The 13,018-nt window shown below is 48.1% G+C and overlaps 2 protein-coding genes across 2 annotated transcripts; both read right to left on the bottom strand.

The window, feature by feature from the left end:
- Positions 1 to 2,741: 2,741 nt before the first annotated feature.
- ASNSD1 (asparagine synthetase domain containing 1) lies at positions 2,742 to 5,674 on the bottom strand. The gene is made up of 3 exons (XM_036320303.1): positions 4,191 to 5,674; positions 3,725 to 3,906; positions 2,742 to 3,092 (listed from the first exon to the last, which is right to left on the bottom strand). Exons 1-3 carry the CDS (start codon positions 5,637 to 5,639, stop codon positions 2,807 to 2,809), a joined length of 1,917 nt encoding a protein of 638 aa, XP_036176196.1. The 5' UTR covers positions 5,640 to 5,674; the 3' UTR covers positions 2,742 to 2,806.
- Positions 5,592 to 10,605, bottom strand: ASDURF (ASNSD1 upstream reading frame). Its single transcript, XM_036320304.1, has 4 exons — positions 10,473 to 10,605; positions 7,768 to 7,821; positions 6,338 to 6,413; positions 5,592 to 5,731 (listed from the first exon to the last, which is right to left on the bottom strand). Exons 1-4 carry the CDS (start codon positions 10,551 to 10,553, stop codon positions 5,661 to 5,663), a joined length of 282 nt encoding a protein of 93 aa, XP_036176197.1. The 5' UTR covers positions 10,554 to 10,605; the 3' UTR covers positions 5,592 to 5,660.
- Positions 10,606 to 13,018: the final 2,413 nt, after the last annotated feature.

The following is a 13,018-nucleotide window of genomic DNA, read 5'->3' as shown; positions in this document are numbered from 1 at the left end:
GGGTTGGTGGCAGTAGAGGCTGGGGATGGGCTAGCGCGGAGGCGGTGGAGGTGGAGGCTGTGGATGGACTTGAGGAAGCATGAGGGGCCTGTGGATAGAACGTTGAAAAGAAGGTGAGGTTTTTTAGAGCAACAGGGGGTCAGGGCAAGATTTCAGAGTTCGGTTGTGGACATATTGACCTTGATGTACCTGTGACATAACCAGGTGGAGATGTCAGCCATGCCTTCCTCAGGTCTGGGCTAACTATGGTAGCAGCGTGAGTTAGATGTATACATTCGGGAGGTTTGGGGTAGTTGAAACCAGGGGAATGGCTGAAATCACCAGGGGAGAGAATAGAGTTGAGAACCCAGGATGGAGACCCAAAGAACCCAATATTTAAAGGTCAGGTAGCAAGGGTGGAGTCAGCAGACAAGGAGCAAGTGGCCAGGAGGGCAGCAGGAAAGCCAGGATTGGCCACAGAAGCCAAGAGAAGTGTTTAGGAACCAGGGACTGGCCAGCCTCGCTGCCAGGGCAAGGGAGATGCGAACGGAAACTGTCCCACTGAACTTGGCAACATGGAGGTGTTTGGGGACTGTGTGGGGGCAGGATTTCTTACTCCAATTATAACAGATGTTAGTGATTTTAAAAAATTGCATATATTGATTTTTAGAGAGAAATGTTGGTTTGTTGTTCTACTTATTTATGCATTCATTGGGTGATTCCTTATGGGCCCTGACCAGGGATCAAACCCTGGCATATCAGGATGATGCTTTAACTGAGTTATCATATTTTAGTGATTTTAAAGACCAAGAATTCAACCTAGTAAATTTAAAAACCTAAATTTGCATCACAGAGGGATTCGTGAGTTGGCAGTACCCAATCTAGTGAACAGAAGGAAGCTCTACGGAGGTTTTGCCGGTAGAAGGAACGTTAAGAGGATGGATCATTTCAAGCAAGGTCAGCTTCCCGTAGGGAAAGGCAGGGGTCGTATCAGGCAGCTTGCCTCACTAGTGCTGACCAGGAGAATCAGACGGATTGGCTTACAAAACCCACTCCTGGAGAGGCGGCGCTGAAACTGGGTTCGCTGTTAAGTCTTGGTGGAGCTGAACACCAGTGACTCCATGTTGGGTCTGCTGTTTCCTCTTAACAGCCGCTATGGAGGTAAATAATGTGTGATTGTTGTTCCAGGGCAAGGGATGTCAAAAATCATTGCCTTCTTTGTGAGATTTGTATGTTTGCAATTATGAAGCGTGAACAAAACTGTGAATTCCTCTAGAAGTTTTTTGTTCAGGTACCCAGATGGTTTGTTCCAAGTGTCTCAAATCTTGGGATTGCTCCTGTAAGCGTTAACACAGCACATTTTCCCAGAGTTTATGGGATTAATTACCAAGAAGGCTGTAAACAACCAGGCCCTCTGGGGACTAAAGAAAAAAAACAACACACCAACAGGCAAAAACAAACATGCAGAGACCTGCTGGAGCAGATGCCCTGGAGACTCCCGAGAGGTTCAGCCGATGGAATCGTTACCCCACGTAAAGCTCACGCCTGACACGTGAGAGCACTATAGAAATGACAGCTGATTCAGGACTGAACTGTATTATTATAACAACTATCAGACCCCCCTCTAGGCTGCTTGGGCCAACCTTAGTCTACCCCTCCCAATAGGGAGCAATGTCAGATCAGTGCTCAGGGTCAGACACTTGAAGTTGTCTGCCTTTAGGTGGAAAGCTATTCAGGTTAATACCTAAATCTGGTTTGAACATTGCATTCACCAGGGAATCAAGTCAGGGAATGTGAAAGTCCTTGACAGAATTGTTTGTTGCACACGTATCCTAATATTTCTTTCTATGATTAAAAGAATCAAATTATGCCCATTCCAGAAAGTGTGTCAGCCCTAATCGGGGACGGATCCCTAACAGTGACCTTGGGATGGTGGTCACAGCTGAGAAATGTGGGTGGATGTCTCGTTGGAGTGCAGTGAGTCAGTGACAAGGTGGAGAGGGCGAGTGTGCGTGGGATACGAGATGGTAAGTAAGGAAGAGGAGGACCAGGGCTGTGCATTTCAAATGGCTGTGGGCTGGAATATTCTAGACAAGAGAGGAAGGATCCAACAGTGAAGAGGCTAAAAGTGTTGGCGAGGAGCATGCAGTTCCTGAAGGGCGGGAGGGCTGGGATGCAGAGAAGCGGTGGAGGCCCCGCCTTTTGATGATGGACCAACATTTCCCTTCCTAAAGGCGAGAAGGGAGAAAACGAGAGGGGTGCCTGCAGGTGAGTCGGAGTCCTGGGGTTGGGGGGCGGCGGCAGCTCTCGGCCTGATGGCGGAGCTGTGAAGAGCCAGGTAGGGATTTGTGGGACAGGAGAATGTTTAAGTCCTCAAGAGTCTGAGTGGGAAAATGAGTTGCCTAAGGAGATGTAACAGAAGAACCGAGTATTGCTCAGGAGTGTGAACCTCACGCAATGTTTACCTTCTCTAAACCTTCGTTCGCTTAGAATGTCACAGGGTCCCTGTACCCCACGTAAACCACGACCCTGACAACAGTGAACGGAGTCATGTTTGCTGCAGCTCCCATGAAGAGTCAGTAAAGGCTGCCTTGTTCAGTGCTGCTGGCGGGACATTTCCATGAAGAGTTAAAAGCAATGGCGACATCAGTTTAAAAACATGCCAGTTGTTCTTTCAAGCACGATCCTTCTTTCTGCAGTCTGTCAATATGACTCGCTTGGCTATGTTAAGCTGCACAGTAAATTCTAAAATTACCATATTATACAATAACAAAGCAGGTTTTATTGTTGTATCACCATTTAGTGAATGTTATTACATTGTGGAATATTATGCTTCAGTCTCCTTCTCAATAGAAAGGTTTTCTAAGGAAGTGACTTGGAGCCTTGCACATTTATCAGATGCCTTTTCCTTACTCTTTTCCAGTTTTGCAATTCTGGACCCAAACTGCATGGCCCGTTTCGGCAGCAGAGCAGAGGCTGTGAGACCAAGGTTCATGGCTACAAGACGCAAAAGCAGTTTCTCGCCGATTCCTCGGGGTAAAGTCAAGTTTGCCTTTTCCCAAACTGGTAGGGAATTCAGAAAGGAGACAACATTTTCATCCAGGAAAGGAAATCTAGGATAGATAGATAAATACAAACACTATTAAAAAATAAAACCAACCTGTTATGATTACTTCTTTGGCATTTTATTCAATACATTAAAATTTACAGTATACATTAATTTTTGAGGGCACTATTTTTCTCATCTCTAAGACACACCCTTCAAAAGGAAAACATTTTACAGCCTCTGTATTGTGACACTATCTTTTTATAATGAAAATTCGAAGATGATTAGAATGATGACATTGTGGTCAAAATTTCAAATGGGTTAGAACTGGTAACATGAGAATGACAATGGTACAAAGGCAACCAGAGCTCCATGAAAGCAGGAAGAGGGTGGAATAGACAAGAAGCGACGGCTCAGAGTGGCTGTTATGATGCTCCACACCCCACGAGCTCGCTTGGACGCCTGCTCTGCATGCTGAATCCTTGTAGTCAACGGCCACTTAGTCAATTAACCACCAGAAGGAATGTCTTCTTTTCATAACCAAGTGACCCATCGTCCCTCGCTGCTGTGTTGACTCTGAACCCAAGACGTCATTGTTGGTACGGTTATGACTTGAACAGTCTCCAAAGGAAAACAAGGGACCTAAGATCTCCCTTTACAGCCTATTATCCTTACAAAACTACATGAGATTCCGGTTACCTTGCCTCTTTTCCATGGTCGCCAATCACTCTGTCATCACGGCCAAGGTTCCTAGAAGAGATCCGAGCCAGTTCCATCTCAATCTCCTTGTTCAGTCCTTCCAGGCCGTGCATCTGAAAGCGGGCACGATGGCGGGAGTAGCCTGCCAGCTGCTCGTCCGCACCGATCCCGGTCAGCACGACCTGTGACGGTGAAAGAAACTGCAATGAGCTGCCATCACCATGCAGTACAGAGGGTAAGACAGACCAGAGCTTAAAGTCACTACCGCAAAGATCACGTTTTCAGAGAAAAACCACTAGACAAAGTCATAAGAAAGTAAAATATGCCCAAATTTTAAAAAGTCATATACATTGCATTGTAGTTTAAATGCAACTAAAATATGCTTTATTTTTATACCCTAAATGCCAAAAGCTGCCAGGGCAAGCAAGAACAGGGCTGAGAAACTGGGGGGGAGATGCGGCCGCACCTTTGCCTGGCTCCGATACGGCCTCATGTCCTCCGGGGCCACCAGGCAGCCAGCTCCCCGGGCAGCAAACCAGACGGCACAGCCGATGCTGTCGTCCAGCACCGTGTCCGAGGGCTGGACCAGGTGGCGTATGCGAGCTCTTCTCAGCTCCTGCAGTTCTTCCAGAGAAACGTTAATTTCGACCAGATTCCAGGCCCGGGCCGGGCTGGCGGCCTGCAGCTCCTTCAGGCCCGCTCGGCCCGTGGCTCGGTCGGGGGCACCGGCTCCCTTTTCAGGACCGGCAGCAGCATCAGGAGTCGATCCCTCAGACGGCATTTCGCAGTTTCCCTGTTTCCTCCCTTTGCTGTTGGAACTGGCCGGGGCGGCCTTTTCTTTCGTCATGAAAGCCACGTTCAGCAGGTCAATGGGCTCATCTAAAGGAACATGACGGTCAGCAAGGGCTGCAATGACCATGGAGTCAACACCCCCGGAGAACAGGACTGCCACCTTTGCTTTCCGGTCACGAGTTCCCAACACGGCGCCCGGTGGCCGGGCCGCCTCCCGAGGCAGACACAGGACGCGCCGCCTGACGGCGCTGCTCAGCACAGCGAGGAACCGCCCCACCACCTCCTGCGTGCGCGCGTCCGTCAGCAGGGCCCGCAGCGTGTCTCCCGCGGGAGGGCAGCTGGCAGTGCCGGCGCGGAGGGCAGCAGCTGGAGCCGGGGGCAGCAGCACGTTCAGAGGAGCGACAGGTTCTTTCAGACACAGTCTGGCTTCGTTTGCTGCCACGGATACAAACGGTGGCAGGCTCGCTGAAATCTGAGCCAGGCTATCGTCACAGTCTTTGAGAACGTTCTCCTTAGAAATGGATCTCCAAGGATACAATTTTAAAACCACAGATTTGCAGACGGAAGTAGATTTGAGATCAATTCTGAAAATTCCAGATGCTGGAACTTCTCGCCATGGGTTGGCCACTTCCGATGTGTGGGAGCCAACTGAAGAGAGGCAGAAACTCATGCCCAAGTTACTAAAATGCCACAGCAAGCTCCGGCGACCAAAAAAATCCCTACCAAACCACAGATGATGATTAGATGCTTGGTAATAGATAAAAGACCAAGGACCCTGAACTTCCGAGAAGAGTGACACGATGTCAGACTCATTCTGACAAGAGGAAAGACAGTTAAACATGATCTGAGTGTCATTCTCTTCGGCGTCCACCTGCACTCCACCGAAGACTTCTCCGTTCCACAGGAGCACGTCGCCCCTCTCCCCTTCCAGCGGCTGGGCAGTCAACACCCCTCTTAGGTGAAGGACGTGCCCCGAAAATAAACACTGGTAGTTCGCATTCGACTTCAACAACTGTCCACTGCTATCGGGTCCCCGTCGTCTAAGGTGACACAGCAAGTCCTCTTTCAAATCTTCGCCGAAATGTTCAATAGAAAAGCTGACAGAACAACAAATGCCACACATGGTTACGTGAAATCAGGTGGACTATTTCTTAGTTTTGGTCTTCTCTGAGTTTTCTATTTCTTGGTATTCTTTTTTCAGCTCATCCAATATATCTGTGGGGGGAATGGAGAAGAATATTAAGTAAAATCAATAAACCTAGTAATTCACAGGATGACAATTACCAAAATCAAACCATTTGAGTATAACGCAGTGTGTTAGTGCAAATTAATAATTTAAAACAGGCTTCTCAGGATGAATGTTAACCTCTTAGGAAACTAGTTTCTGTACATTAAATGCTTATTTTGGCCCAGGCACTGGGCTATGCATAGACCATCTCATTTACATAGACCATCTCATTTAAATGCCACCAGACTTTGGAGGCTCAAAGTAATTCATGCGAAGTCACAAAGGTTTTGGAAAGTGATAGAATAGTTTCATATCTAGATCATCTCAAACTCTAAAGCACATGTTACTAATCAGTGCTAACACATCTTTGTATTTTTACTTGATTTTATCTTTACCATAAACTCATCTTTGGAAGGCTAACTTGAAGACAACCAAACCACTGCACTGATTTTATTAACAGGTGTAGCATCGCCCAATCTTTAGATAAATACTTCCACATTCAGATGCAGATAGTATGTTTTAGGTACTACCATGAAATCGTACAGAAAGCCTATACTCTGTGCATTTCCATATGATACACCAAAAAAACTTACTTTTGCTTTCAGAAAGCAATTCTGTTCGGTCGGCAAGAAAGAATATGTTGCTGTTCTGTTGCTGCCTATAAACTTTCTGCAAAACACAATTTAGGTTAATATTAAGATTTGATCTAAAAAGTAGATGTCAAAACTCTGAACCCTATCATTACTTATTCGTAAATTTCAGTAACATGATCAGAACAGTACCTCAGCATAAAGATAAACAAAGTTACTCATTATCCTGCCATTGCTACCATTAACTCTGAGGTGAAATTCTTTTTTCTCTGCATATTCCATAATACCATTTTTCTTTAACAAAAATGGGCTCCTATAACTACAGATTTATAACTTGATTTTACCAATGAATATATTGAGAACTTTTTTCTTATTAATATGTTTTATTTTACAAAATTACTGTATGGGTAAAACATATTACAGCTTATTTGGTCAGTCCTCAAGTTTTAGGTATTTAAGGTGTTACAGACTTTTAACTATTATAAGTCAATGTTGCCATGAATGTCTTTGTAACTAACTCTCTGTGCACTTCATGATTTTTTCCTAAGTATCACTTCCTAGGAATGGAACTGCAGGGTCAACGTGTTACACACCTTTAAAGCTTTGACACATTCTGCCAATTTGCCTACAAAGTCTGTATCAATTGTGCCTTAACCTCTAATATTCCACAAGTGATAATACCAGAAATGTTTAACCTGTCAGTTATCAAATAATCTGTAAAATGCTTTAAAAGGTTCAAAATCATTTATTCCTAAACTTCAAAATGTAGTTTTTTGACAGTATAAGCACACACGAAGCAGCAGTTGCTTGCTTGTGCCTACATGAATGGAAATGGCATTAAATAACCATGTTAGATATTTGGAATATTTATGTAAGAAAATGTGGGAGTGATAGGGGAAGCAATTTATCCGTTTTGTTTTTCAACAATTCTCTACTTTCACTTAAAGGAACAGTTTCCTCTCTTCTCAATATATTTAAAGTTCACTTATTTTAAAAAATCATATTTAAGTACAAAATAAATATCACTAGTTAATACAACTCCAAAATATCATAGTATAATTAGTATAATTTGGTTCAAAGGTAATGTGAATTTCATATGATGGGGAAAAGATACTATCAATTATGATCAATATATAGCTATCTATATATTTACCGATATTTTCTCTTGAACTACAAAAGTTAAATATATATTTATATAGATATCTATGTACTAGTATTATCTGCATATGCATATATACAAAATCTTGGACACTTCATTTTTGTAATTTAAGATGCTAAAATATTATAAATCTTATATAAAATTCTTGTAACTTTAAACAATAAAGAATTTAAATTTAAAAAAATAATTCTTATAACTTCAGTATATAGGTAATAAGATACAATCAAATCCTCCCACATACTATTCAGTATTCAGAATCACTTGAGTAACTCACCCTGTTCTTCTTCAGGTTAGAAAGTTCATCCACGACAATCTTTTGTTCTTTAATCTATTGAGATAAAGAAAAACTTCTTAAATCAAAGTCCGCTCCCTGGGGGCTCCTGAGAAGTAGCAGTGGGACAAGGGGCTAAGTGTGCCGACTGTCCAGAGGCCGGCCTGTGAGCAGTGTTCTCAGCGGCCGGCCGTGTGGGAGGTGCGGGTGCGGGAAGTTGCCGAGGACACAGCATTGCACTCGCCAAGTGCTATCCAGCCCACTGAGCCCAGACCCGGGTTCGGTATTGGTCATCAGCACACGCAAGGCCAGCTTATACACTTTACTTAAAATAGACAATATGCACCCGTTTTCAAACGATTTATGTTTTAGCTTTTTAAAGTGAAGAATAGCAAATGGAAAGAGTGGGCTACTCTCACCACTCAAATACCAATGCTTTTCTTTTTTGTATATATTTTACTGATTTTTTACAGAGAGGAAGGGAGGATAGAGAGTCAGAAACATCGATGAAAAACATCGATCAGCTGCCTCCTGCACATTCCCCACTGGGGATGTGCCTGCAACCAAGGTACATGCCCTTGACTGGAATCGAACCTGGGATCCTTCAGTCTGCAGGCCGACACTCTAGCCACTGAGCCAAACCCGTTAGGGCAATACCAACACTGTTCATGATTTATGCATTCGGAACAAGCAGCAAGACCTCTCGCCTTCCTCTCTGCTTTAAGACTAGCACAGCGCTGGCAGCTGAAGGCAGCCTCATTTTTCATTAGTAGGAGAAAGGGCTCAGCTAAGTGGAAAGGAAGGTTTTTCTAACTCTTTTCAGTAATAGTAGCTACTTTGTGAACAGGATTGGAGTCGCCAGTGCCTCTAAACCCACGTTAACAACCTTTGCCCGACATCACCTCCCTCAGGGCCCGTCACACTCCAGTGTAAGTGGCTTGCCCTGGAGTCCTCAGTGGCCTGTGTGCGGTTTGGAAATTCACCCCTCCCAGGAGTGTTCCCTCCTGTCTCCCCAGTTCACAGTCAGTACAGTAACTGACTACATTGACTCGAATTCCAAGACCCCATTTGTACAACCTTGAAACCTGTGTCTGAACAAAGCTTTCCCATTCACTTTAGAAATGGCAGGTATCCATCTATTTCACTTCACGTCAAACAAGGAAACTGACACCGGGGACCAGAGACCTGCCCGAGACAGAACTGTTAGTTCAGGACAGAACCAAGGACCCAGGGCACCCCATCCCTGAATGGCCACAACCATCCCAACTCCAATACATTTTTAAAGGTTCTGGCTGGCAATGGCAGGTAAGGTATTATACTGGCTCCCCTCTCCCCTCTTTTGGGTAGAAGAGTGATAATCAGCTATGTGTTTTAGGATCACTGCTCTGGCTCGAGTGGAGAACAGACTGGAAGGAGGTCACACGGATGAGAGACCAGTTAGGAGCCCCATAGGGCTCGGGATGGCGGGTAGATGAGATGGCTGATAAAGGCCAGTCATACCAAGCATGTCAAACTCGTGGCCTGCAGGCCGCATGCGGCCCACAATGAATATTTTTGTGGCCCAGCCAATATAACAGTAGGTAAGAAACATTTTAATAAAAATGTCATAACTTAACTTTTACAATATCCTGTTATACATAATAACGAACTACAACACTCGCTAATGACTGATTACTGTAATCACGTTGCATTCACTTCCCTTACGCGCCTTATGCGCAGGCACACCAGTTAGCAGCCAATGGCCATGTCATTAGCCTTGCACTGACTTGTTTGGTGTGCGCAACAGGAAATATTTCGCTTTTGGAGAACAAGAGAAATAGGTTTATTTGTGTTACACTTATTAATTGGTGAGTTATTCAGTGTCTGGTAAGTTAATGTTCAAGAAAAAAATATTGATTTTTATTAAAATGTTCTATTATTTTATGTTAACGACTCACTTATTTCAGCCCTTTGTATTCAGCATGTCTCCATCGAAATAAACCTGTTTCTATGAAAATGGACGCTTTTGTGTTTTTGCGGCCACATACACTTAGCGCTTTTTATCTTAGGCTGTGAGCCTGAGTGTGACGTGCTTGGAGTAGGTGATGGGCGATGAAGGGACCTGTGACACGGGCTCCAGCCGCAGATGGGTGGGCTTCGTGGTGGACGGCAAGGGTGGCTCCCGAGCTCCTGGACGGATGGAGGTGCCGTTTTCCCGCATGGAGAATACCCGCAGCCCGGCTGGGGTGGGCCGTATTTCTAGAAGTTTCCTCCCAAACAAATCTCTGCCCGCTGCCAGTTGGGTCGGTTCCAGCACGTTTCAGGGTCTCCCTCCACAGTATCTGTCCAGCGCTGAGAGTAAAAGGAGCAGGGCTGCCCTCCCGGCGTGCTCGGTGGTGGGCGTGGCCCGGTGGTGGGCGTGGCCCGGTGGTGGGCGTGGCCCGCGGCTGAGCGTTGACCCACAAACCAGGAGGTCACGGCTCCCTTCCCGCTCGGGGCACAGGTCCGGTTAGGCGCGATCCCCAGTGGGGGGCGTGCGGGAGGCAGCCCATCCATGAACCTCTCTCATCATGGATGTTTCTCTCTCTCCCACCCTCCCTCCCTCTGAGATAATTTCCTTTTAAAGGAGCCAGGCAGCCGGGCCAGCCGAGACCGGGCCACGCTGCGCGGTGGACCTGCGCGGGGCCCTGGCGCCCGCCCCCGCCCGGCTGCCCGCCCGTCACACTCACCCTGCTGCTCAGGTCCTCTCTGCCCGGGGCAGCCCGGCCCGCGCCGTCCTCGGGGCGCGCCTCCCGCGCGGGCATCTCCATGGGGCACACAACACGCAGCGAGCGCGGCCCCGCGCCCGCCCTCAGCCCTCGCCCCGCCCACCTCCGCTCCGGTCCCGGGAGCCCCGCCCACGGCGCCTGCGCAGTTCGGGTCTGGCCTGGGCGCGGGGCCGCGCGTGCGCACCGCTGCTCCTGGCGCGCGAGCTGGAGCCCGGCCGTGAGGTGTGAGCGGCCCCTGGCGGCGCCGAGGAGAAGCGCTCTGCTGACGTCACCGCGCGTCCGGGGACCGTGAGTTGCCTGCGCCCGCAGAGGCGCAGCTCCAGAAGAGGGGCGCCCCCCAGCGGCGCAGCTCCAGAAGAGGGGCGCCCCCAGAGGCGCAGCTCCGGGAGAGGGGCGCCCCCAGCGGCGCAGCTCCAGGAGAGGGGCGCCCCCAGAGGCGCAGCTCCAGGAGAGGGGCGCCCCCAGAGGCGCAGCTCCAGGAGAGGGGCGCCCCCAGCGGCGCAGCTTCAGGAGAGGGGCGCCCCCAGGCGCAGCTCCGGAAGAGGGGCGCCCCCAGGCGCAGCTCCAGAGAGGGGCTTAGTGGAGACGGCTTCTCATTTCAGAGAGAGGCCGTCGGGCCGGAGCCGCACGGACGTGGCCAGGTTTTTGTTGGTTTGGTCTCGGGGTGAAAACATTGACGCGCCCCCACCCGTGCACCCCCAGATGGATGCCCAGTTGAGCAGGAACCTCAGCTACACGGGTAGCTTCTCAGTCCGCGTGCGCCCCGCACAGGATGCGCACCCGCGCTCCTGGGAAAGGCCACCCCAACCTGCGCGCAGCAAGCGATGCCCGGCCGGGTGTCGTGCCTTTATTCTCTTGCAACGCCTTTTATTTTGATTTTTTTGGATTTCGGTGTCAGGGTCGTGCTGGCTTCATGCCATCAGTTGGGATGTGCTTCTTCCTTTCTCTGTTTTTGAAAAGCTTGTGAATTAGTAGTGTTTCTTCTGTGAACATGACATAGAATTTCAGGGATGGCCCCTGCGCCTGCGGGTGTCTTTGTTGGGTGATTTGGGAAACGGAGCCTGTTGTGTCCATCGGTCCAGCCGCCGCGGGCTGCTCGGGCGTGTCGTTCTCCGTGGTCCCTGCCAGGCCCTGCGGGGGGTGGGCCCTGTCCCCGGTCTGCGGGAGGGAGGCCTGCACTCACACCCCCTGCCCCGGCTCAGGTCTGGGTACAGCGCCAGGGGCTCCCCTGTGTGTGGCTCCCAGAGGTGCTGTCCCCTCGCACTAGTGCACGTTTAACTTTAAAAACCAGGGGCTGATTTGGCCGCGTTTCCCTGCTAGCTTCCGTGGCATCTGGGGAGCCCTCCCGGGAGGCAGTGTTTGAGTCCTGACTTGCACCCAGGGCTCCTGACTTCCCTCCCATTTTGACTTAGTTTGTTGCCCCGTGAACTGGGTTCTCCCAGAGTGCAGGAGAAGTTGTGATTCCGTAGGTCGTCCATTTGTTCTTGTTGCTGTCACGGGGGGACTGGCCAGCTATTGGGCTTTCTATCTCTCAAATGGGAGCTTGAAATCTAATCATATCATTGCTTTTTTAAATTCTATTTATTTTTTAAAGATATCTTTATATATTGTTAAAGCCTGTGGTACTTTTCATAGGTTTTTATCCATTTCAGAGAGGAAGAGACAGGGAGAAAGAGACAGGAACATCAATGATGAGAGAGAATTATTGGTTGGTTGCCTCTAGCGAGCCCCCTTCTGGGGATGAAACCCCAAGCCCCGCCATGTACCCTGACCAGGAATGGAACCTCAACCTCCTGGTTCATTGGCAGATGCTCAGCCACTAAGACACATTGGCGGGGCTCTATTTATTTTTTCTGTTATTGACTTATTTGAAATTTTTTTAATACAAATTTACAGTATTTATTGAAAAAATTTGCATAAAGTGGACCCAGGCAGTTCAAACCCATGTTGTTCCAGGGCCAACTGTATAATTAGCTAGTTTATCTTTCTTCAGTTTTGTAGATGGACGTAAAACTGAGTACTCCAACCTTTGCCGCGGATCATCGGACTCTACAGCCAGGTTGGCAGCATGAGCCCGTGTGATGACCAGCTCTGATCCACTGTCGGTACCTGGAGTGCAGTGTTGAAAGGATCCCGAGGCCGAGCCCAGGCCGAGTGGTAGAGTAATGTCTGCTGTACGAGGGACAAGAAGAAAATAAAGGGCAATGCCAAGTCTGCATTAGAGCCTCGGTACCCACGCTAAGAGGTAGTGAGCCACCTCCCCCACCCTCGTCCTGAGCATTCTGTCTGTTCAGTTTGCCTGTTTCGTTCTATCTATTATTATTTGTCTGTGTGCCTACCTTTTGCAATTGGTAGTCTTTCCTTCATTGTATTCTGAGAGTCTGACACACAGTAGGTGCTCATTAAATATTTGTTGAGTGACTTGCTCTCCCTGACTGGTCTCCACATGTGGAACCCACAATTCCTCTTCTCTAGAGTCAATCATTTGCCTTGCTGAGATCCAGCGT

Source organism: Myotis myotis, unplaced genomic scaffold (assembly GCF_014108235.1).
Source record: "Myotis myotis isolate mMyoMyo1 unplaced genomic scaffold, mMyoMyo1.p scaffold_m19_p_8, whole genome shotgun sequence".
Classification (NCBI taxonomy): domain Eukaryota; kingdom Metazoa; phylum Chordata; class Mammalia; order Chiroptera; family Vespertilionidae; genus Myotis; species Myotis myotis.
Note: the sequence above shows the minus strand (reverse complement) of the source record. Positions and strands in the feature narration are given on the sequence as shown.

What these genes read in the sequence shown, in the direction of transcription:
- ASNSD1 (XM_036320303.1), bottom strand. Translation starts at nt 5,639, where the DNA reads ATGTGTGGCATTTGTTGTTCTGTCAGCTTTTCTATTGAACATTTCGGC. An exon ending in CGTATCGGAGCCAGGCAAAG is followed by an intron (nt 3,907 to 4,190) that starts GTGCGGCCGCAT and finishes TCACCGTCACAG; the next exon opens with GTCGTGCTGACCGGGATCGG. An exon ending in GACCATGGAAAAGAGGCAAG is followed by an intron (nt 3,093 to 3,724) that starts GTAACCGGAATC and finishes TATCTATCCTAG; the next exon opens with ATTTCCTTTCCTGGATGAAA.
- ASDURF (XM_036320304.1), bottom strand. Translation starts at nt 10,553, where the DNA reads ATGGAGATGCCCGCGCGGGAGGCGCGCCCCGAGGACGGCGCGGGCCGG. An exon ending in GAGAGGACCTGAGCAGCAGG is followed by an intron (nt 7,822 to 10,472) that starts GTGAGTGTGACG and finishes TTATCTCAATAG; the next exon opens with ATTAAAGAACAAAAGATTGT. An exon ending in CTAACCTGAAGAAGAACAGG is followed by an intron (nt 6,414 to 7,767) that starts GTGAGTTACTCA and finishes TGTGTTTTGCAG; the next exon opens with AAAGTTTATAGGCAGCAACA.